We start from the raw sequence: 25657 nt of genomic DNA, 5'->3' as shown, positions 1-25657 counted from the left end.
ACTGGTCTCGTCTTCATACCCACCTGATTCCAGCTGCCTTAATTCCACTTTCCCTCTCAGTGAGCTTGAGCTCGCTGACCTGGAGAACAGGGCAGTGAGTTAATGTGGTGAGACCAGAAATGGATGGCAAGGGGTACTCCAATCACGGAGGCAAGTAAGGAATGCATGAAACTAATGCAATGTTGATATCGACCACAATCAAGATAAGAGACAAATGTAAATTTAAACAGATTTCACAAAAAAACCACACACATACACAAAAGGTGAGTCCTAAACCATAGTGCAGGTTGAGTTACCAACACATCATTGACCATAATTAATGTTTTTATGCAAGAAAGCTTGATGAGGATAATTGGTCTCAGGTGAGTCTGATGCTCAGCAGGAGCAGCTCCACCCTCACAGCAAGGAAGCACAACGGGAACGGAAGAGAACGAAGAGACAAGACACAAACAAAACATAACCACTCGAGCATCATGACGATGTTTCATTATCAATTAAATAAATTTTAAAAATAGGGATCAACTGATATTCATCACACTGTTGCATATCCCATTTACAGCCATGTTCATGTTAGTTTGAATATTATTGAAAAGTTTTTTTATTCCAGTAACCAATTCACTTTGTGAAACACAACATTTAGTATATTTACACACAGATTGATGTTTTCAAGCCTTTATTTAAGTAAATTATGATTATTTTCCAATTACTGCTAATGAAAACACAACATTTAAGATTCAAATAATACATTCGAGCAATAAAAAGCGCTTAGTACAGAAAATGTGGGCTTTGTGAAAGTTTAATACCTGATTAGAATTTATTTCAGAAGGTACTTTTAATTTGAGAAACACATATCCAGATTTTTAATTATGACTGTAAAATGATACAAAGCAGTATTTTTAAATGAACAATGGTGGAAGAGAATGTAACTACCTTTTCAGTATATTTCTTTGTAAGAATCTGTTACTACCTTAACCCTCTTTTTCAAAATATGCTGTCTAAAGTGGAACATTTATAATTGCAACCTCTATATATGTAAACAGTGGTTCAAGTACTGCCAAAAAGTTATTTTAAAAATAGAAATCTACATTTTGACATACTGTAAGATCAAAACAAATCAAAGACAACACACCAGGAAGGGAGCTTGTTGGTTGTAACTCACATGATGATGTTTATCAACAATATTTGAAAAGGGAACTTTTTTTTAACGGTAATCAATTATGTTTTATCTTTTACATAAGTATTGAAAGTACATACATAATTACTAATTATTTTTTCTTTTTTTTTTTAATCTTCTTAAATTTAATTATACATGAATTTAAAAGAGCTAAACAAATATGTCAAAATAAGTCTAAAAAGTAAGAGGTCAAAATTATACGATGCTGTGCGTAGCTTCTTAGTTTATTCGATTCTTTGGGTTGTGCTAAGGTGGCTAACCACCCTACATGCCCGCAGTGTTGGCCACTGTAGCAGCGCCCCAACTCAAGTCCACTTTAACAGCTGCGAGGTCACGTGACGGAGGTTTGTCAGCTGATGGACGCTATCTAATTTCGGCAGGAAAGTTTCCCCCCTAAAGCAAGCTTCTTGTCGTAAAAGCTTGCTTAGCATTCTTGTACACATTTAGACAGACTATTTTTAAAAAATAATGTTTTAGTTGTCTACATCGCCTATCTTGTTTTGATTCTCGGAAGTGCGTCCAGGAATCTTGTTAACTTTTGAGTTAACTTGTGTTGTGAAGTCTAGTGATGGAGGAAAACACCCAAGATCAATTTCTTCTTTTTGTGAAAGAGGGCAATTGCCCTCTCATCCAGAAGCTGCTTCATTCAAGGAGAGACAAAACCAACTCGCTTAACATTAATTGCAGATGTAAGTGGGGGAAAGGGGTGTGGAAGTTTAATAGCTGCTATAATATAACTTAAGGTGTGCCTCGGAAAGTCTCAGTTTTCCTCATTTTCATTACAGCCAAGTCTGAAAGCACCTTAGGATGGACAGCTCTTCATCTGGCCTGTAACTTTGGCCACAGGGATGTTGTGGAAGAGTTACTCAAGGTGATTTTATAATATATAGTACTCTGTATTCTATATATAGAATGCACTCAGCCATATAAATGTACCACAGTGGATGCATTTGCAGGCAGGGGTGGATGTAAATGTGCAAGATGACATTGGTGACACCCCTCTACACAAAGCTGCATGCACAGGAAGAAAGGTATGAATATCTTACTTATCCACTGACAATATTCTCAGTGTCTATTGGCACTGAGAATAATATTTTTTTTCCATTTCAAATTTTTTTATTTATTTTATTATTCTGAAGGAAATTGTTCTGCTTCTGCTCCGGTACAATGCCTGTGCCAGTATAATCAATGGTACAGCTAAAATCCCCAAAGACGTCACAGATGATGATGAAATCATTACCATGCTGGAGGGTATGAAATCATATATATATATATATATATATATATATATACTGTGTTTGACTTCTCATTACAGAAGCTCAGCTGTCTTTGTACTCAAGTGCTGTTTGGTCTGTGCAGCTGCAGAGAGGAGGGAGATGAGGCGACAAGAGGAGAGGCTTCTGGAGGCTGCTAGAGAGGGGGAACTCTCCACTCTGTCTAAATTGGTTAGCATCTGACCTTTCATGGAACTTCTGAAGATAAATTGCTAGCTGAGAGGGTGTTTTCTTCCTTAGATTATTGACCTCTTTCGAACTTAGCGCATGTTTCATATGTCTTTTTTTTTTCCAGTTGTTCCTGAAATCCTCAAACAGGAATTTATTCAGATTTTATGCAGTTTTTCCTAGTACTGAGCTTTAACTGGTATCATGTCTATCAGCAGGGTTGCTAAAACCAAGATTATGCCTACAAGTTATTCTTGGTTTGCTCAATCATACCTCATCACTGTCACTGTACATTTCAAATGTAATAATAAACATCTCTGTTATTAAGTTTCCTGAAGGTGAAATTGCTAAAGAGATAAATGTCAGATTTTGTTTTCAGTTTTTCACTGTCGTCTTCTTATTCCAAGCTCGGCGCTAAGGAGGCTCCTGATGTCCACTGCAGGGATTCAGTTGGAAACACGCCTTTGCACTGTGCAGCCTACAGAGGGCAGAAGCACTGCATCCTAAAGCTGCTGAAGTCTGGAGCAAGCTCGAATATCAGGAATAGTAACAGTATGAAACTAATCTTGTCTTCATTTTTTTTTTATTTTTGGGGGGGGGGAGTATAAAACATTGTTTTGACTCTTTTAAAGTACATCTTGTCAAAATATTTATTTATTTATATAGCTGGTCTTTTTCAGATCAGACCGCTCTGGACCTGGTTCAAACTGATGAACTCAAACAGATGATTGCAGCGTATCAAAAAAAGGTAGAATAAAACAATATTCAACCTGTAGGAAGGACTTTTTTTTTTACCAGAAGGGACAGGAAAGATGATTGACAGAAATATGGATAGTAAATTACACAGTGGATTCTGGAGCAAAGCCTGTTGGAGGCCACAAATGATATGAGTAGCAAGCAGAGTTTTCAACTATACAATGACCCTAAACAGAAAGTGCAAGCATATGCATGCAGTAAAATGGCCCAGTATAATCCCAGAACTAAATCGGACATTCTGTGGTAAAACTTGAAGATCAATGATAAAAGTTGCAATGACTTAACTTTTGCCCTTGTTGCTGGTAGAGATGCAGTCAAAATGACATGCAGCAATAAATGCAACTAATATGTTTCTATAATGTGTTTTTTTTTTCTTCCACTTACGACTTGGGGACTTGTTTTTTATGTTGGTCTATCACAATGAATTGTACTTAAGTTTTTTGTTGCAACCTGGTAAAATGCAAAACAATTCACAGCATCTGAATTCTTTAGTGTTTTTTGCGCAAGTCTGTTGCACTGCAGCTCTACGTTTTAATAAAGATTCATTGACCGATAAAAAAAATTAGATTGGGGCTTTCCTATTAACCTCTCTTGTTGCTGCATAATTAAGTGTTAAATACAGCAAAGTAACTGAAACATTTGATGCACTTTTTTTTTTATTAAGCCGAGTTTGTAGCCTTTTATAGTTGTCTAAAGATTTTATTCTATGCTTTAGTATTTTTTTCCTCATGATCGGTGGGGATGTGAAGTCAACAGATTTTCTGCATTTTCCTTTCTATTTCTGTTTGTATTCTCTTGGGCTCTGACGATGCAGAAAAGACTTAATGGCTCAGCGGTCTGTACTCTGGATGTCTGATCAACCTGGCTTAGCTTCAAAAATAAGATTGTGTGGACCAAGTTCTTTAAGTAATAGTGCTGAAAGAAAAATGCTACACATGAAGCTGTCAAATGCTCTAGATATGTCTGAAAAAACACTATTTGTTACCCATTTGGAGAATTTTGTTTTTCAGGATGTGACCAGTGAGGTGCAGAAGGTTGAGGGCCCTCTTTGGAAGGTACACAGATGTCAAAGTGAATTCTCATCTGCTCTTATTTAGTCTAACATCCAGACATTCGGTGGTACTAATCAGCCGCAACAAACAATGTAAAAACAGCTGCCTAATATTGTAGTGGAGCCCCTTAAGTTGTCAAAACAGCTACTAACCTAACTGATGTGTCCCTCCAAAGGTCCACGGGTCACATTTAGGAAGAGGTTCAATTCAATCCAGCCTGCTAGATTGCATTTAAGATTTATCATAGCTAGCTTAAAGTACAAAAGCTAAAAATCCCAGAAAGTATAGGAAACTGCATGCCTTTTTCCAAGACCAATTTAAACGTGGACCCCCAAAAATAGATTTGAAGTGGATGATCTATTGCTGCTATTTTTTCTGTAAAACCTAAGCATAAGCTAAAGTAAACACTGAACAATGATATAAAGTGTGATTTTTGTGTGAGCTGGACAATTTTAACACCGAATTTACAGCAAAGAATGGATGTAATGTTTGTGACTTGATCTAATTTTATCACATAGTGTTTAGTTTTCTTTACATCTATATTTGCTTTTTGCTTTTCCACAAATATTAGTTTAACTGTATCTGCTCATATTTATATTTGAAACCAGATGTTTATGAGCAGTATTCACCAGTTTTTCTTTTCTCGGTCTGATGCTTTATTGTCTTTGATCATTTTGATCATTTCCCAAGAGGCATTGCTTCCTTTTTTTCCATAAACAAAATAAAAACCTTCCCAGAGTTTGATAGTTTAAGGAAGACCTTTGAATAATTGTTTATGCAAGATGTTTGTTGTTAAATTGCACATTTTAGATCATTAGTTGGTGGGTTTAAGATTTTTGTTTTTCTTAAAAAATATATATTAAAAGTATCTTAAATTAGATGTCTTTAATTTTCAGTTAAAGACATCTAAAAATTATTTTCTATTTTTCTCAGATGGATGAATTAACTGGATTTATACCTGCTTGCAATTCACTGCTGGACTTATCTGTTTTATTTTTTACAGAGTTCACGTTTTCTTGGTTGGCGATCTTACTGGGTGGTAATTGAGAATGGAAAAATCTCCTGGTACCCCACACAGTGAGACACCCTATTTTGAAACTTGTATAATAAACTGGTGTATTAACAAAATATTTATCTATAACTCTGTAAAGAATGGAGGTGAGGGGGAATTGCAACTTCTCTGAATCATTTGCAATTTGTTAGTCCTTTACTGTCACTTATCTGTTTTGTAGAGCCGATGCACAGGCTGGAGTTAGAAAACAGGGATGTGAATCTCTTTCTCAAGCCTATTGCATGGTGAGTAGCAGAGGTTAGATTCCTCTATCACGACTGTACAAGCATTCTCATGTAAAACATGCTTCACTTGTGATCACACGACTTGCAACATTGTTTTTGACTTTTTTGTGTGTTTTGTCACTCGAGGTGAAACCATGGGATCACTGCTTCTTCATGCTCAGATGCATCGATGACACTGTGCATAATTTCAAGGTGCCTTCAAAGATGGACTCCATAGCAACGAGGAAGGCGAGATAAAGCACTGTCTATATTGCTGCAGTGCTGCTGCCTCTACAAGTATAGCTGAACAGACTAATGGTTTCAAACTATTGGGATTTGCTTACACAGAGATGGCTGGATGCTTTGGAGGAGCATGCGTCCTACAGCGCTCGTCACTTCAATAAGGAGCAGATTGTTTGGGATGCAGGTAGTGATGGTAATGTGGAGATGAGAAATTTGACACAAGCTGTTCAGGTAAGTAAGCTCTGTTGGACAAAAATTCTACGGGCTTTCTGATTGTGGGTTATAGATAAATTATGCCTCGAGTTGAGCATGCACCTATTTTTGTTCCTCCTTCTTGATTGAACCTTAATCATGAGCTCACAACAAGCCTGTTTTTGTTGAGAGCTGCAAGTGGTTCCATTGGTTCATTCAGTTCCTTGTCCTGTGCTTTCACAGTCGGCTAAGGCCTGCCAACGTAACCTGGAGAGTGAAGTGTCAATATTTGAGTCCATGGTGAAGAATGAGGAGCATTCTGGTAAGAGGCAGATAGCAATTTCTAATGCATGTAGCGTCTTCCCTAAAAAGGAAAAGAAATGGAATTTCGTTACTGAACTGTGACATAGTATGAGCACCCTAGCAGATTTATTGTTGCTTTCCTTTTTGGGGGAGCTCCTAAACTTTTCAGATTGTCAAAAATTATTAACGTCACGCAAATTATCCAAATAATTCATTTTTATATAATAAATTGAAGCATTCAATAGAAAAAAACAATCTCTAAAAGCAACATATCATGCCCTGATCTAAAGAGAGTTAAGAACAGATGAGGAAAAACTCATTAGCATCAGTCAGGAATTTGTTGACTATATGACCTCGTAAACATCAATTAATTCACTCTTAATTCTTCAATTAGCAGCTAAAAAATTCTGATAGATTTTCATTAGGTTTTACTAAAGTAATGGATATTTCCCCCAAAAAATTGGTCTCTTGGTGCACTTTGTTTCATTTGAGCACTGTCTTAAAAACAATAGGATGAATTGCATCATTATTTCAGAACTATGTCATCATAAATTTAGTTCTTTTTTTTCCAGGTATGGCTGCACACCTTCTACTTAAAGCCAAAGAGACTAGCAAGCTTTCAAGTAAAACTTGTGATGTTCTTCAACTATGCCTTGAGCTGCTGTCAAAACAAGAAGAGGTAAAGATAACAACTCATTATCTTGGAGCGATTACCAAAAACGATTCTGCCTTCCCTCAAATCAGGTCTGCTAGTAAAATATATCATCTAGCAGCTGTTCATAGTAAATATAATCAAGCAAGACACATTTTTAATAGTTCAATATAGCTACTAGTATAGGCCGTTTATCTAAATTAGCAACTGTTAAAGACTGCAGACTCAAAATCAGTCAAACCCTTCTTGCTAAGTGTCTTTATTAGTTAGTTGAGCACCATTTTGTTGACTTGTTGCAAATGCGACTTATAGCCAGACACCAATAATGCCCATACTTCCTCTTCCATCTTCTATCGTAATAGTGCACACCATGGTAGCCATAAGGGAATTAAATTAAGTATTTTCATTAATTTCGTTATAATCTATGCAAAACCATTGCATGGTTTTATAATAACAATAAAGATTATTATTTGTTATTATTTATTTATGAAATTCAAGCATGTTTCTTACTGTGGAAACTGTAAACTCAATACCACCAAGTCTCTGTGCATGTCCTCTATATGTATTTGTTTATTCTTTTATTCTTTTTTTTAACCACCTGCCTCCTCAGGAATCTTGTGACAACCGTTGATGGCTTTCTGTCTCTTTCTGTCACATTTAGATGCAGCAAACATTATTTTTACAATTTTGAATGAAGCTGTCAGCTTTATAGCTACAAACATTTAGGGCCTTTACTATCTTTTTGTACCTCTTTGCTCATATTTTGAACTATTCTTTCAACTTGGCCCTATTTTAACATTTAATGTAACCTTACTTCTGCATCACACTGCATGTCATGCAAGGTTTGAGGTTATGTTTAGTTGCACCAGGTGTGCCTGACCACGCCTGATTGGCAAATATGTGCTCTTGTGAAAAATTCAGTTCAGTGGATTGAACAATTTTGAGATGGCAGTAGTCACTGCATGGAGAAACGAATGCTGAATTTGGACAAAAATCCATTAAATACTTTTTAAAACCATTTTAACTGTTCTTGTTCAAATTAAAAGATTTTACATTTTTTTAGAGAACCTAATTTACAGTCGAGCCAAATAATTTAGGCTCAACCATTTTTAGTGTATGTAGATTTTTTTTTTTCCCATATCCACTATCCTCATAGTGCCTTAAAATATTATTAGCGTTTTATTGTAATGCATTGTGACTTCCAAATTGAATCATTGCTGTGCCTCAACGAACCTTTATGAATCTTCATTTCATTGACTCTCATCTCCACACCCCATGTCCTGTTCTGTTATTGGCTGATGATGATATACTGAATGATTGCAACATCCTCAGACCCCTCCTCCCTTACGTTAGCGCTCTCGCGCCAATCGGATTTGAAATTTGTGTGTGCGCATCCACGTCACCGTCCACCTGTCTCGGTGCCTGCTCTCCGTCCTTGAGGGAGAAGGGGGGGGGAGCGTTGTGAACGATGTGGTAATCACTGGCATGTCTGTAGGAAGGATATGGGAGAGAGATCCGCATTTCTGCTTAGGTCTGCACTCGGCTTACTGATCAGCACAGACACGCTCACAGCGAAGCCCTCAGACTTAGATCCTCCACCCTCATGCTCACAGGAAAGACTGTGCTTGTACTGAGTGAAGGAACTCATGACGCGGGTTTTCTGTCTCACCATTTGAAAACAAAACGCTCGCAGACAAGCGTGCACATGCCAAAGCATCTGAGCACAGGAGGGCGAAGAGGCAGTGTTGGCACACTCATCCATCATCTTCACAGGTATAGGTCTCTGCTGTTTTTCTGCAACATTCTCAGCTTTGCTCTCGATTGTCAGCTGGAAAACTGCGTTTACTGTGGGCTGGTCCCTGTAGACTTGGCGTGAGGCGTTTGAAGTTTAGGGTGGATTTTTTAAAATGTTTTTTATGTATTTTTTGTAGTCTTGAGCTTTGGTCTGATGCGTGGGCACAGCCCAGGGCTTTTCATCAGTATGTGAAGGTTATTTCTGTGGATTTAATCATCCATATTCAGCATGATAAATTGGGTGGTTCAGAAGTGCTGCTTTGTGCTTGTCTGCTCATTTCATCTTTTTTAATGAGATCAGGTCATTAAGTAATGCATTCAGTTCAAGTTAGAGTCCAGGCTGGCTTGATTGAAATTGCACTGGAGACTTTTTAGGCTCTGTTTTGCTTATTGAAATTATTTTTTTGTTTGAAGTTTTTAAACATTTTTCTTCCCCCCCCATCAAATGTCCGTGCTCTCTACTGATGGTGGTAAAATAAATGATCGCATCAATTTTAGAGCTGATATGAGAGCATTAATCAGACATAATCTCATGGGAGACGCGTGTAAAAGATATAAGTATGAAATTGCTTTAAAAAAATTATAATTACGGAAAACAGAATAACAAACAATTCAGAATCAAACCATCTTAAGTTAGTGGAAACCGGCTGCCAAAACGGTTCACAAAAATAATCAGCCATTGTCAATATAAGGGGGATAAAGGCATCCCCTGCTGTCTCCTCAGCTGTGAAAATCTTTGATTAAGACGAGAAAGAATATGTCTTAACAAGCATGCAACATCCACTACTCTACGGCACTAACCGGATTAGATTATACGTGACAATATAGCCGGATTATATTTCCTCCACTGCTGAGATTGCTGGTATTAAGCAGCATTAGGTCTAATCCTGAATTTTTATTGTCACACCACTGATGGATTTTATCACTAACCCACCTTATGTGTTTTTGAACACAATACAGAGAGGCAACACTGACCATGTGGTGTTGCTCTTCAACTTCTGGGAATGAATAGATTGTGTAGAGACGGCACTTCTTGGTTCAAAGGGTTTCGCAGCAGTTACAGTAATGCCCCTCAGCATTGTGGATGTGACCTATTTCAGCAGCTGCTGCTGCTGCTGCAGTGTGCTTTCCTGTGCAAGTACATGCCGTTTTTAGTCTGGATCATTGGTGATCCAGACTAGAGATGATCCATCAGTCAGCCCAATACGACTGGAAACGACTAATTCTTCCTTGATTGATTTTATTCTTTGATCTACATGTCAACTACTGGAAAAAAAGTTTTCTTTTAACCTATTGATTTAAATGCATCAAAAATAACTCCTCCTTTTCTGTTCCATCATCTACCAACAGCAGAAAATCTGATGCACTTTAGGTGCCCACTGAGAACATTATGGTTGTATGCATACACAGGAGAATAATCTTGAAATTCCTTCATCTATTACATTTTAAAGTAATACTTTTTTCAAACAATCTGTAGCACATTTTGTCTATAGTATGTCATAGTTCTTAACGAAGTTGTGTTACTCTTCAGAGCAACCTGATGATCGTTATGGTCTCATGCAAAATCTGATCTGTGCATCTCTACAAACTGGTCCACATATTTAAAAGTCCCAGCCAGAAACTTTCCTGTGTATTTGACAGCCCTCACTGATTTATAGGCCCAAGCTTTCCGAGTGCTCATTTGGCAGTACGCTTTCACAACTGTCAGGGAAAGAAAATCATTGAGGTTTATAGCTTGACGGCGTATAATGTTCTCATGCAGAAAAGCTGACTTGCCAGTATAAATTGCTCTAGAGGTATAAGAATAGTATCACTGTATCTTTCAGAGATTTTGAATTTTTCTTTGCAATTTTTGAGAAAGTTGAGTGCAGCTCAAAAGTCCTGGTACTGTGCTATAAGCTTAAGTTTAGGCTTTATTAAAGATTCATCAACAAGGGTTTTCTAGGCGATACTAATGTCTAGTTTTCTTTTAAATTTGACCAACCAGTTGTGATTTTCAGCCACTCCAATTTTTTGTTTGTTTTTTTCTGTGGATGAAAATGAAATCTCTTTGCTAGAACTCAAACTTAACTCAAACCGATCATCCCAATTCATGTAACAAAACATACGTCCCTGACTTTAGAAGTACATCAACGGACATACTGTTGTCTGTCTTGTTTATGGACGGAAAAATGATGGGAGTTCTTAAATGGTCATTTTCAGATTTTGGGCGACTGATCAGACCATCTCTAAACATTACAGTAATAACTGACAGGCGTTTACTTAACTAACTTGACTGCATTACTCACTTAGGAGTCTCTAATCCTGAGCAAGAAGACCTTACTGGGTTCCCCAGTAGTCATGACTTCATTGTAAAAAAAACAAAACAAAACAAAGTTATAAAATCTGGTCAGTTTGGATGCCGATGTGTTAAACAAATTTATATCCTCATAAAAAGCTACTAAATTTGTCTGCTGACGTAGGCGATGGACTCAAAGTTATTGGTTATGTGACACCATAGATTTATGATCAGTAGGCTGTACTGTTACTATAACATAGCATTACAGTGATAATTTTGCTTTAGAGATCTGCTTTCCCTTCAGCAAAGAGCAAAATAAAATTTCTTCCCCTCAGGGTGTTGGCCAGGGAGCAGCATCCCTCTCAGGCTCCAGCGACGGCACAGAGTCTCAGCCAGGCTTAAAATAGCACAGTTTGTGCCCAGGCGAGGGGATGGAGGGAGAATAAAGGAGCTGGCTGAGATGGTTGCACAACAGTGGATGGGCTCTTGTGCCAAGTGCCTGGGACAAGCGGTGTTAACACCAGCTCCTACACTGAGAGATGATTTACATCACCTCATCCCACTTCTGGAAAAAGGCTGTGAAAAATGTCCATTGTTTTTTCACTTTTTTTTTCTTTTTTTTTTCCCTCGTCGTTGGTAGTCAGTTTTTTCACACAGCCTGAAAGTTTTCCAGGGTGGAATTTATTCAGATTTTATGTCTGAGTAAATATGGTAGAAGTATGGAAATATATTGGTATTTCCAGAATTTATTCCCCATTCAGTTATGTAAAAGATTCACCTGTCCATCCATTCTGTAATCACTCCATCTATTCTATTCATTTATTCTTCCATCCAACATCTGTTTTTTCAATCTGTCTTTAATCTTTACTATAATCTTCGATTAGGCCGTTTGTTTCTTTACCCATTTTTTTCCAACCGTTTTCTTCAATCTGCACATTCTTTGATCTACCCTTTTCATTTAATTTGTCCTTCTGTCCATCCATTCCTTCATCAATCCTTCAAGTTTATATCTGTCCTCTCATTCAGCCAGCAGTCCAGGGATCAATTTCTTCAATCTATGTACCAATTAATTAACCCATCAGTCTTCATTCTGTTCATCTGTCAATCCATTTAGTGTTGACTATGCGTCTTCTCACCCATTCATCTGTTCTTTGATCTATTCACCCAATAATCAATCCATTCTTCCATCTATCCTTCAGTCAACCTGTCAGTCCATCTGTGATCCATCCATTTTTTTAATCCTTCCATTCATCCAGTGTGTGATCTGAGTGCTCATCCGTATATTCTCACATCCATTCATCTTCTTGTTTATCATTCCATTCTTCAATCCATCCATCAATCAATCCGTCATTAAGTCTTCCGAAAGTCTACTGGTTCATCTTGAAAGGCCGACTGCTGAGGTTGAAAAGCAAAGACGTTTGATTCTGCTTCCCAAACATAAATTTTAAAGCCGTTATCAAACAGAACGACCATTCTGATGCTTCGGATGCAGCCTAAAGGAGCTGAACGTCGAGCAGGAAAGAAAGTGACGGCTGTAGCTATTGGTGTTAAATTTACAGTGTTTGCACCACACATCTGTGGACGCTTGTGTGAATCAGCTTCTTCCACTGTCTAAAAAAAGCAAAGCAGCAGCATGGCAAGGCTGTCTGTTTATACCACAATGGAAAACATTTTATTCGTAAGTAATTATTGATTTTGCTCAGCATTTTCTAAGGTACGTTTTGAACAAATCTATAGTCTAAAATTGCTAAAAATCACTATTTGTTGTCTGTGGTTGCTCAATATTCAAGAAATGGTTAGACAAATGGTCTCCAAGTGGCAGTTTTCTTCAGAGAGGCTAATCAATAGTCCCAGTAGTATAAGTGATGAGGCTGAACATTTTTAATTTTAGTCGAACACTCTGGCCGTAGTTTGCAGTCCCTGATTTACTGTTTGATTTTCGAGCTCCTCTTTCTCTGACTCATCTGTCTTGCTGAAGGTTACTTAGAAATGGAAAGTGCTCCATTCTACTTTATCCATGCATTAGGTAAATGGAAGATTTTTTTTTTTTTTAATTACCATTATTTGCAGTAGATAACACATTATACTTAATGGTGTGCTTGTTTTTTTTCTTTTGTTTCTTTTTTTTCTCTCTTGGTCTGACTCTGCTTTGATTAGCAGAGGATGCATATCAGCAGCAGACAACAGGAAACGCTGATCTTGTGTGTCCCAAAGGGACTCGGCTCAGGTTGCTCTGAAAGGACAGTTGATCCGGGCCTACAAAGCTTTCTGAAACTGGGGTGTATATTTCCAGCAGGAAACATACACTTCACCTATCTGCATGTTTAAAGCAATAAACTTGCCAGCCGACGTGCACAAATGATTCAGACTGAAGCAAAAAAGACAAATGTTGACTTCTTAATCAAAAACCACTTAGAAATTCACATGCTGTGCTTTGGTTCCCGTCGAATGACTGCACTTAAACACTGGATTAATGTCAGTGGAGCAGATTCCTTTCGTTCTCCCTGCTGGTTGCTTGTCCTTTATCTCTCTGGTGGTCCGGTGCTTACAGGTGTGGAGCCTGAAGGTGGAGCAAGAAGAGGAGAAGAACAAAGCTCTGACAGAAGCCCTGCAGACTTTGGCAACTGAGCACTACGAACTCAAGCAGTCCTTAAGCAGGAGCAGGAGGTCGTCTGCACTTTGCACCCTCACTGAAGATGACTTCTATGACGCTATTTCAGGTCAGCAACCTCTTACGCAGGCTTTTGATTAGGGAAACAATGATTTTACTTATGACCATGTTATAAACTGATAATGAATTGATTATAATATCTGGAAAATTGAAATTGTGCTAGCATAAATTTGATGCACATAGTTTCAGCCTTTGGCTTTTTTTATTTTTATTTATTTATTTTTTTTTTTACATTTTGCAGTTTACCTTAATTTTAAGGTGAAGGTGATTGATGGGGACATTGTGATGACAGAACAGAGAGTAGTGGAAAAAAATGTGGGTCAATAATATTATCGTAGTATTTAAAAAAATATTTTCCCAAGTTTCATAAGTTAACATCATTAAATATGTTTTTTTTCTGAATTTCATCTTGTCATTCTTCACTAAAATACTTCACTAGCACAATGAGTGTGGGTATGAACTTTATCGCCATAGCATGATGTTGCCTCCGCTATGGTTTTATGCATAGAAGAAAATTAAAATGTAGTCTTGTCAGCCTAACGAATCGTTTTCCAGCACCAGTGCTCCAACGGAGTGGTATTGTGGTAACTGCTACAGTAACATTTCCTGTCTTCACGTTTACTGTGGTGTGTCTTGGAAGGTAAATATACTATCAGAATCTCATATTTGCCGAGCCTAGTGTGTCTGAAAGCTTTCATTTTAATTGGTCTGCTTTTTGCATATTCCTTTAAAACCTATGTTCAATAAATGTATATTAATCATAATAGCTCAGGGATATACTTATTTTAGATAAACATTTTCCTCTTGCTTATAAATGCTTAGGTGATCTTCTATCCTTTGTGTGTACGAATGCCTTTGAAACCACTGGCAGTGCTGTGCAAGGGAGGAGAAGCATCCAGTAGTTGGAGACTAAACTAAGTAAGAGGAAATGAAGCCTCCCTGTGTCCTTCTATTGGAACACAATCCTCAGGTGGGGTTTGGCTGGGAGGGAGGAGAAAAGCTCGGGCTCCAGCCCTTTTTGTTTTTGGAGCGTATGCTGTTTAATCAGCCCAGAGCGGGAGCATGACTGAGCGGACTAATAGAACCTGTCTTTGCAAATGTTTGGTTTGAGCTGCCGCCTGCTTCCCGCCCTTCTCTCTACTCATTCCCTTCACCGTCCTCATCCCAACAGAGTCTGAGTCGGAGTGTTCTGTGAGCGGCTTTCTGTCTGTGGCCAGCTACTCCTGGGAAGAGGACGAGGGCAGTGACACCCCTCTACAAAACAGCCTCCATCATCCCGGCGCACACAGGGGGGCTGCCGGCATGTCAGGGGAGGGTAACGATGGCAACAAAGCTGCCCAGCACAATGGAGTGAGGAAGCACAGGTAGGATGCGCTCCGGTTTGGATGTCGCGCTCATTTATTGTTTAAATCTTCTATAAATTGTCACGTCCCAGAGTTTTGTTTCTATATGTTTATTTTTAGCAAATTTCAGTACATTGTAAAGAGTATCTCGCCAGTGTTGGAATACTGATGACCTGACTCTGCAAGAGTGTAATGCCAGTCGTTAGGGTTGGCGTAATGAGATGCCGCCTTTCCACTCGGGTCTGTTTTTGCGGTCAGGTGTGTTTTTTTTTTTTGTAGTTTTTTCTTTTTCTTTTTTTTCCCCTTGACTTGAACTGATCCACGGAGAATAGTCAGTAACTTTGTGTTTTTTCCTGAGCACTGCCTTTCCAAGTGAATAATAATTTCATTGGTGTTTATCAAAATGCTAAATTCCCTTCAGATCCTGGTTTTGTTTTAGTGCCTCTTTGCCCATTCAACAGCTGATCTCTAAATAATTCAGCTTGTGATGGTTGAGAAAAAGCTCTAAGGATCAGGTAGTTGCCTTTCTGAATGTATGCTTAGCTGTGTGTATTAAAGATATATCAAGTTTCTGTTTATTTAAACTTACTCATTCAGAGACGTGTCCTGCTTGGCTGTTTGCTCTGTTCCCATCTTTATTATAATTACATATGTTGTTCAAATGGTTTCAAAAATGACCAAAGACTCAGTCTTATGATTATTGATCCAATCCCAAACTTGATCAGCTGTAAGAGGGGTTGTGGAACATCCTTTTTTTGATAAGTCTTGTTTCTTCAATCTCTTTGTGAGAATTCTGTTCTAAACAAATGGATAAACGCCTAGTAATGCTTAATAAATAATTAAATGCTAATCAGAAGTTAATGAAATAAAAGAAAAAATCTTAAATCTTTAAAAATTATTTTTAATCTGAACCAGCTACTAATCCCGCAAACATAGAAGTACAGCTTTATAAAGATGTGCTCTATTTTGGAAGCATAAAAGTCCTGCTGTTATCATAATGAAAGAAACCCACCATGCTTAAGTACTTCTTGGAGTCAAGGGAACTGGAACAAAAACTAGGCCAGAAGTATATTCAGTATGCTTCACTGCTCCTTTCATCGTACAGATGGAGCGAAGCCCCTCCTCGCTCCCTGCATCTCTGTTTATTTAGCTGAAGTAAAGGCTTTGTATGTGCTTAGCTGCTCCAGCACTCATTTCTGAACAAGGACACCATCTGCCTCCAGTCAGCTTACCTGTAAAACAGTCCATGCTACAGACATCAGCGAAGCTATTCAAGCAGAAAAGTATAGGTTTATGGATAATGGTAATAAATGGCTTAGTATTCGGGCAGATTAATTAAAAAGGGTTCAGAGCCAGTATTGAAAACTCGGCACACAGCCACTCACAGCTGAGCATCCGTTCTGGGGTTCTGCATGAGGCCTGGTGTCGTATAACCCGTTTCCCCCAAAATGGCGGCTCAATTTATAGTGCAGCGCGCTGTTTGCATTGCTGGCTTCTAACCAGAACAGTTGCACATCAGCAGCTGCCAAAACAATACGAGGATCTGGGTGTGTTTCACTCAGCTGCTGCTACAGTGGAGGGGGAAAATAAATGGATTGATGTAGTTTGAAGTTTTTGAAGTAATATGCTGTCTAGATTCAAGTACCTATTATTCTCTTATTCCTTTGATTTCTACTTGCTTTCCACAGAACATCTCTGCCTGCTCCAATGTTCTCCAGGAATGATGTGAGCGTCTGGAGCATTCTGAAAAAATGCATCGGCATGGTGAGTTGGAGAAAAAGCAGCTTTAGTCAGTCTTTTACTCTGTGTGCTTTAACCTATTTAGAGCAAACGAATGCAGATTTATATTGGTTTGAAAGTAGGTGTTGAACAATGATTATGTGGGTGACTGTGTAGGTTCGATTTCAGCTTCCTCACATTTCGAAGATATTTGACCCCAAATTACCTACCGGTCTGCATATCGGTGTATAAATGCAAGTTTGTGAGTGTGAATGTGGGTCTACTGTAAAGTGCTTTGATCAGTATGACTGGAAAAGCACTAGATAGGTACAGTCCATTTAGCATTGATTTTTATTTTTCTTTGCTCTCATCTTTGGTGGTGACTGAGTGATTTGCAGTCATACAAACTACCCATTATCTACCACTAATTAAACTGTTTTGTTCTATATTCACACATTTTGTTCTCCAAGTGGCATTTTTCTTTTCTTGTTTTTTTACACTTGAAAAGAAGTATACAAGTTGCTCTGCAGCCATAAAAGCAAATCTTATTTCCTTCCATGAATGTACTTGGTGAAGGCATAACATAAACTCAAGGAGGGAGTTTGTTGTTTTTACAAGCCTTTTCATATCACGTCTGCTAAATCTCTCCAATTTAGCTTTGTGTGTGGGCTAATCGGAGAAAATAGGATAAATCTTTCAGACTCCTCCCATATCAGAACAGATCGAATTTGAGTTCCTCTTATTAACTTGTGTGTAAAATTAAAATTAAGACAATCAATCTGTTGTACCACCAGTGGTACTTGTAAATGGGTGTCTGATTATATGGTAGATGTGTTAGAAAATATCTAGCTGATTGGTAAGTTATTTACATATCTTTTATTGTGCCTGGCAAATGCTGAATAAAACTAGATTTTATTCAAAAATGGTTTCTGGGACATTGATGCTCGATGTGCCAGGGAGCAACAGACACCTGTCTTTGCTTACGTTACTGCGGCGGATCAATCACAAATCAACACCTGAAAATTCAGGAAAAGTTTTTACCACATCTTACCTGATGTAAGGTGAGCTACAGATATGCATCGTGGTTTGAAGTATTTAGAAAATTGATTCAGATTCTGCATGAGGAATTTCCTTTTAATGCCTCATGGCTGAGAACTGTCAGACTGAAGCGATCGTGTTTAGATGGAGCGATATCTTTTCAACAATCAGACTGCAGCACATGGGGTGAGGTGGATCAGAACAACTCGGGGATTAAGGATGGTGGGGCTAAAATGTAGAAGTCTTTTCTAATAGATAAAAGTATGGGAATTTAAAGCAACTTTGTAAATTTGTCGTTCTGGAAAGAAGGAGCCAATAAACCTAAACGGTCAAAAGGATTTGCTTCAGATACATCTCAAAATAAAAGTTGGAAAACCTCAAGAAAGGAAGGAAAGTGAACTGAGATGTACCTATGGCTGTTTTTGCTGCATGGAATTGGTTCTGAAGTTGCAGATTTCCTTTGAGAATAACATAAAACTCAAACTCAAACCACCTTTTTTTTTTTTTTTTCTAATAGCTTTGTACATTTCTGAAGTTTACGCATACAAACCACAGGCATCAGACAGGCACCTACATGTGGAAAAGATTGTCCAGAATTTCAAATTCACTTGTTTTAGCCACAGCTGTTGACTTGGAATTTGAATAATTTTACACCAAAAAATTGAGTGGGAGGAAATCGGTATCTTTTTCTGTGTTGGTGCTCGAAAAAGTTAATTTTTGGTGAAGAGGTAATGTTTAAATAACCACTGCCTTAAAGTTGTAAGGCACCACCATGTTGCTATTCCTTCAATCCCTTTTATCTCCTCAAACTCTCTTCTGCTAGGAGTTATCAAAGATCGCCATGCCTGTGATCTTTAACGAGCCTTTGAGCTTCCTCCAGCGGATCACAGAATACATGGAGCACACCTACCTCATCCACCAAGCTAATGCTGCTACAGACTCAGTAGAGAGGATGAAGGTAATTTAAGCACCCTGTTTGTTTAAATATAAATGTGTTAACTTTAAGAAGATCCTGCACATTTAGTTTAATGTGCACTTTACTGTCACCATCAAATAGTTGACTGATTCGTTTCTCATGAAAAGCTGTTCTGTAGTGTGTTGCAGCTTTTGCTGTGTCGGCTGTAGCATCACAGTGGGAGCGGACAGGGAAGCCCTTCAACCCGCTACTGGGGGAGACATATGAGCTGATCAGGTATGACCAATGAACGAATAGTTTTGTTGTTGGTTGAGTTGCTGTTACTTCTGTTATTCTCTTGCTCTCCGCTAGAGAGGATCTGGGCTTCAGGTGGATGTCCGAGCAGGTGAGCCATCACCCCCCGATCAGTGCCTTTCACGCCGAGGGCCTCAGGGAGGATTTTCTCTTTCACGGTTCGATATATCCCAAGCTGAAGTTCTGGGGGAAGAGCATAGAAGCAGAACCCAAAGGAACCATAACTCTAGAGTTGCCCAAGTGAGTTCAGTCTGCTTCCCTAATGGTTCAATATCTTTGTGTTAGCTTTGTCCTCACTCTCTGATGTTTGATCTCTGCAGGTACAATGAATCCTACACCTGGACAAACCCCACCTGTTGTGTCCACAACATCATTGTTGGTCAGCTTTGGATTGAGCAGTACGGGAACGTGGAAGTGATCAATCACAAGTAAAGAAATCCCTCCGTCTTTCCAGTGTTCCTCGTGCATCTCTTTGCAAAGTCACTTCCCTGATTCATTTGCATGCAGGATTTTGTGTTTTCTTCCTCCATTTTCCTCTGTGCTCTGCATGTCAATCTACTTTTAAATCTGTCTGACTGATCATGGGAGAAAAACTGGGACAGCTGTCATTAGCACAGGGCCGTGTGAGCGAGATAAATGTTGAATGAAGTCTTGCAGAGTGAGAAAAGTGAAAGAGAATCCGTAAACAGGCCGTTGTTCTGTTTCAGAACTGGAGAGAGGTGCAGCATGACATTCAAACCCTGCAGCCTCTTTGGAAAAGAGCTTCATAAAGTCGAAGGATACATTCAAGACAAAAGGTCTTAATTCATTAAATATGAATAAATATTTACCATATTGCAGGATGACAAAATGGCTTCTGGTGCACAGTATTTTTGACTATACTCGTCTGTCAGAACAGTATTTGTTCAGCAGCTCTGCTCTTAGATAACAGATGGCAGCAGAAGCTGTGGTTTAATGACGTCTGTTGTTTTTATGTTTACAGTAAAAAGAAACTCTGTGCGATATATGGCAAATGGACAGAGTGTCTCTACACAGTCGACCCCGCAAATTTTGACGCCCACAAAAAGGCGGACAAAAAAAACTCTGAGGAAAAAAAGGGCAACAAAGAGGTAAGAGGTCTCCCCCATCTCAAATGCATCCTCTAATTGGTTGAAAGGTTTTTGGTATGCGTGAGGGCAGATGCAAAAGACAGTGACTTTTTATCTGCTCGTGGGTTTATTTTGTAAGCAAAAGACGCCTCAGTATTGTCTATGTAGGCCAAATACAGTACATTTAATCTCTCATTTTACAGCAAGGAGGTTCCACTATGGTTGCAGAATTCAAATCACAAGAAAAAATTAGAAAAAAAAATGTTTACAGCTTTCATTAAAACACATCTCTGTTGGCTCAATTAAAGTCCTGTCTTATCACTGCAGTTGCTTTCTGCTTCTACGAAAGAGCTTGTAGAAAACATCTGGGAGAAACGGTTCCGCCGCAGCCTGGCGACCTTGTCTTGTTGCTAGGCACACTGTTGATGCAATATGCTAATATAAAACTGTCTGCTCTCTAGCAACCTGCCATTGAAAGTGATGTACACGATCACCAGCTATATGCAGGTGATGATTTGGGTTGCCTTCTCTGTTTGCTGTTTAATGATGTTGAGAGGTTTAATTTATCCGTTTCAAGCAGCATGCAATTATCTGACCGTAATGTTTTTCAATGACCGCAGTGAATGCATTAAATGCATTAAATGCCCATGATTGCAAAGACACGTTTTAATAGAGGGCCCACCTCCTGTTAGGCCAATGGTCACTCCAGCACCCCGATCTCTCTCTAACTTTCTCAGTGCTTCATCATTTTTAAATTCATCCAGTTTAATCGGTTAAGTATTCAACAAACAATAAGTTAAAAATAACTATTTCACAGATTATAGTTTGCTTAAAAATCACGTTGGTTATTTTATATTCTTTATGAAATTAATAGCACTTTAAGTTTTTTTTTTTTTATCCTTTTTCTACCATTTAATTTTCATAGTTATCCTTTTTTGCCCTAGTATTTTTTTTTTAGTTGCTGACAATTCTTTGTCAGCACTGTGGTAAATATATATAGCATTTAAGAGGAATAAAGAGCCAGGTCTTCCTGCTGAAGTGTCACTCAGACCTGTTTTACCTGATTAAAGATAAAGTGACATCCGAGATGTCCTGGACTCTTAAATATTTTACCATTTTCTCTCTATTTATCCATTGTGCCGGACAAATGGTTCATTTTCTAATCACAGAGTTGCCCTGTAAAATTATTGCAAAAAAAAAAAAAAAAATTGCTAAATTGTTTGGAAGTTCTTCTATATGTTTAAATAAGTGGCATAAGCAAATAAAAGGGAGTTATTTCTCTGACTTACACATGCCCTTCAGCAGTTATGCTAAGTGAGCACACTTCAGTTTAATCATGCGTTCAACAAGAAACCAGAGAAAAAGGTCATTATTTGCTGATTTTCTGAAGTTATCTTGAGCAATAATGATTCTCCAGGCTCTGAAAATATCATTTAGCTATAAATTAGGACACCATTGACTTTCAAACTTTTAATGTCTTCATCAGTCTGTGTACAACTTGTGCCTGTGTCAATTTGTCATGCGTGAATTCTAGATTCCTCGCCCTAAGCGGCTGCATGCACCACTTGTACCTTCTGCCGACTCTGACTGTTTGCATGTCTGCTTCCACAGCCTCAGAGCAATGTTGATGAGGAGTCAGAAGAAAAGCCTCCAACTGATGCCGAGACGGTCCAGGTGATCCCCGGAAGCGAGCTCATCTGGAAGATTGCACCTCGACCGGAAAACTCAGCCAAGGTGCCGAATAGACTGATCGAGAGCTTTTTAAAACAAACACAACACCAAGATGTTTGAGCCCAACTGGCGTCTCTCTGTTGCAGTTCTACGCATTCTCCACATTTGCCATGCAACTGAATGAGCTGGACAAGAGCATGGAGGGGGTCCTTCCTCCCACCGACAGCCGTTTAAGGCCTGACATTCGTGCCATGGAGAATGGAGATATAGGTACTGAGTCGGACCCCACCTGACTTTTCTGTGCTGCTGCGACGATTTAATTGCATCTCTGGAGGCGCTGATTTTTCTGCATTTGTGTGTTCTAGATCTGGCAAGCTCACAGAAGAAGAGACTTGAGGAGAAACAGCGTACAGCCCGCAAAAACCGCTCCAAATCCACAGAGGAGTGGAAAATAAGGTTGGTTGGAAATACAGTCTGGCGTTGCTCGCTTTCCATTTTGGAGCTGATTTAACTCACCGTCTCTCCCATGTTGTCATCAACTATCTATTTCCATTTGCAATGATGTGAAGGAGCTCTGCACTTGGCCCAAGGTTTGGTTCAAAGATCTGCTTTTATCACTGGGCATGGTTTGCTCTGATGTGAAAGTGCTACTCTGCAGCGCCCTCTTCAGGATAAGATTTGGACTGTGTCTGGTGTTTCAGTGATACTTGCTTTCAAACGGAAATGTCTGCTGCACTCGAGTGCATCTTACATTGGAATAAAAATGTATTTCAGTGACTCATTTTAAATGGTAAAGGTTGATTCCTCTCACACTTGTGGATTATAGATTCGGTGATATATTTGCTATTATCAGTGCAATAAATCTATAATAAATTTGCTTCACAATTTTAAAGTGAATTATTGAAAGGAATGAACTTTTCAATGATTTTAATTTTTTTTTATATTGAACTGTATTTACATAATTTCCATCCATCTCTGAATTTCTTATCTACTATTGTTTTTTCTCTGTTTATGCAAAGTTGAGAATTTTTTTTATTACGGTATTATTTCCCCCCCCAACTCAAAGCATATTGCTCATTTGAATTATAATCTGTTGTTATCATGCAGGTGGTTTCAGCAAGGACCCAACCCACACAACAAAGCTCAGGACTGGCTCTACGCAAAAGGCTACTGGGACAGGAATTACACTCAGCTGCCTGACATTTACTAAATGTAAAACATCCTCAGATACACTTATGGATTTCCATTTTACTACCTTTGGACATCTGCTGATACTCTGGTGATGCATTACCAGCTCAACAATGGAGTCTATATAGAAAGGGAGATTCAGTTTGGGAGGTAAAAGGAAGACCTATGTGAACAATAAAGCACAAAAACTCTTATTTATTGTGGCTCTTAACCACTGATGTAAAGGTAATAGCATGTAGTGGAACGGCTAGAATGTATTTTAGAACTGTTGCGTTAGGTACGTGGAGTGTTTAAACAGAAACCTTAGTTTAACTCAAGCGTGTTGATTATTTCTAGTCAGTCAGGAGAACATTTTACTCATCAGTGTCAGTGCAGTGAGGCACGAACAGCCCTTCAAGCAGCTTAGCCTGAGCTCATTTTCCCTAAACACTGCTTTGGCACTGATTGACACTTGTTCATGCATATTATTATGCAGTGCAGAGTTTTAACAGCAGATAACCGAGATAGATTTGCCTTTTTCTCCACATGATACAGTGAGTGGTGCAGATATCTGGTGTTTACATAAATGTGATAGAATATTTTGCCCTCTGCTTATGAGAAAAAGTCACTATATTTAATTGTAATGTGTCTACATATACCCTAATAAACGTGTGCTTGCAAAAATGTTAGATTCTGAAAGAGAATGACTAATACAATGATAGTTTGGTTTGAAAAATAAAAATGATAAAACATCCTAAATGTGTTGTAACAGTATGTATTAATACACTACCTGACCCAGTGGCAATGAGTTCCTTTGACAGTAAAGCAAGGACCGCAACCTGCACTTGTGATTAATACGCTTTTAATAGATGTTGCTGTACTGATATGAAAAATGCTGAGGATATTCTTTTAAATAAAGTTTAGTTATCAGCGGGGATACTTTGACTCCCCCTGGACAAATAGTCACAAGCAATGGAAGATAAATGTATGTGGACAACTGGCTAACATAAAAGTAGTGTTGCACATTTTTGTCTCATTTCAAACAATGCTGCTTCTTGGATTTGAGTATGATGCACCAACATTGTGTAACAAAAATCGGAAAACCGTGGCTTGGATTTCCATTTTAAACCCTAAACGTCAATACTTTGTAGGGTCGTTTTGATCATTTAGAGGTGGAAATGTTCCTTCCAAAACATCTCAAGCTTAAGAGGGACAGGATATGTGTCGGCATCACTTTTCCAAGTCTTGCCACAAATTCTCAGTTGGACATTGATCAGATCTTTGGGATATTCCGTCATACTTTTCTTTAAGCCATTCCACTGATGAAAGGGAACCTCCTCCCCAATCAAGTATTACTTGTATCCATATTCACATCAGCTCTGACCACTTCCCCAGTCTTAGCTAAAGATGAGCATTGTTGCAGCATAAAGCCGCTACGGCCATGTTTCACAATGGGATGATTGTCAGGGTGATTTCAATTTGCTCTCATCTTGCTGATGCAGATGAATGCTCTCCTTGGCCGGCCTGTCCGTTCAGGTGAGCGTCCATGTCTGGGTGAGCTGGCAGCTGTTCCACCTTCCATCATCAGAGGATGGATCCATGAGAACTTCAAAGCTTAAGAAGCTTTCATGGTTTACCGCAGCTTCTACATGTCTCAACTTTCCTGCCTGACCTATCTGAGGTGTTCACAAATGTTTTCGAACAGCTAAATATTCAGACCTAATTAAGATCAAGCGGATTGTTTAATAGTTGACGTCTGAAAGTAAATTGTATTCGATTTTGCATTACACCAGAGGAAAGGACACTTAAATTCCCACTGCATTTTGGTAGATCTTTCAAAGCATATAAAACTAAAATCTTGGAATTCCTTCTGCTTCAAACTACTATTTTGTTGGTGTATCAGACACAATATATTTCTAATTTACAGCTGAGAACTGAATATTTTTCATACTGCTTTTTGTATTGTATAGCATTTTTCTATTAACATTTCATATACTGCTTAATAAAATTTTAGTTTATAAACGGTACCAAAAAGATCCATGTCCCTACATGTAGCATTATTTCTGTCAGCTAAAGTGTCCCTTTAAGTTGATGTGTCACCTGACTAAGAATCAACTCATAATTGTGCATACTCTGAAGTCAAGTCATGCAAATCCTTTATCTGAGGTTCCATAAAAACATGACAATAGAATCGAGGAAATGTACCTTTTTAAAAATTATGCTGTTTAATCTTGTTTGAAGGAAAAACTAAACAGATCCAAATTAATAATTTGTTTCTAAAATCTCATTACTTTGGGGTTTGCAACCATGATACATTAGTTGTTTGTAGGCATTTCGTCAGAGCTTATATTCAAAGTGTTTTGTCAAAAACAGCAGCCGATATGAAGAATCTTAGCTTATTTTATTAAAATATGGCATTCAAGCTCCTGTTTTATTACTACTTCTCTGTGGTTTACAGGTTTTTCTTTCAGTTTTGTCTTTAGAGGCATTTTCCAGATAAGCTGCTGTCAGAGGCCACATCTGAATGTTCCTGTCTCGGTTAAAGTTTCTTGATAGAGAAAATCAGTAAAAAATGAATCTAAATTGAAA

At 38.4% G+C, this 25657-nt stretch overlaps 1 protein-coding gene across 2 annotated transcripts; it reads left to right on the top strand.

The window, feature by feature from the left end:
* Nucleotides 1–1504: 1504 nt before the first annotated feature.
* On the top strand, nt 1505–23827 carry LOC103479573 (oxysterol-binding protein-related protein 1-like). 2 transcript variants are annotated; one of them, XM_008434080.3, is made up of 27 exons: nt 1505–1863; nt 1960–2045; nt 2131–2205; nt 2314–2425; nt 2534–2619; nt 3024–3168; nt 3297–3364; nt 4383–4427; nt 5428–5501; nt 5657–5720; nt 5847–5948; nt 6048–6173; nt 6378–6456; nt 7010–7116; nt 13713–13881; nt 15004–15196; nt 16864–16939; nt 18756–18890; nt 19027–19124; nt 19200–19382; nt 19463–19570; nt 19850–19939; nt 20125–20251; nt 21842–21964; nt 22048–22171; nt 22267–22357; nt 23009–23827. In XM_008434080.3, the coding sequence occupies exons 1-27, from the start codon at nt 1743–1745 to the stop codon at nt 23109–23111; spliced, it is 2910 nt and encodes a 969-aa protein (XP_008432302.2). In that variant the 5' UTR covers nt 1505–1742; the 3' UTR covers nt 23112–23827. The 2 variants fall into 2 exon arrangements, with proteins under 2 accessions (XP_008432302.2, XP_008432301.2); XM_008434079.3 differs by having other exon boundaries at nt 2116–2205.
* Nucleotides 23828–25657: the final 1830 nt, after the last annotated feature.

The sequence above is a fragment of the Poecilia reticulata genome, chromosome 17, assembly GCF_904066995.2.
Source record: "Poecilia reticulata chromosome 17, P_reticulata-male-v2, whole genome shotgun sequence".
NCBI classification, from domain to species: Eukaryota; Metazoa; Chordata; class Actinopteri; order Cyprinodontiformes; family Poeciliidae; genus Poecilia; species Poecilia reticulata.
This window is presented reverse-complemented; position numbering and strand designations above follow the sequence as displayed.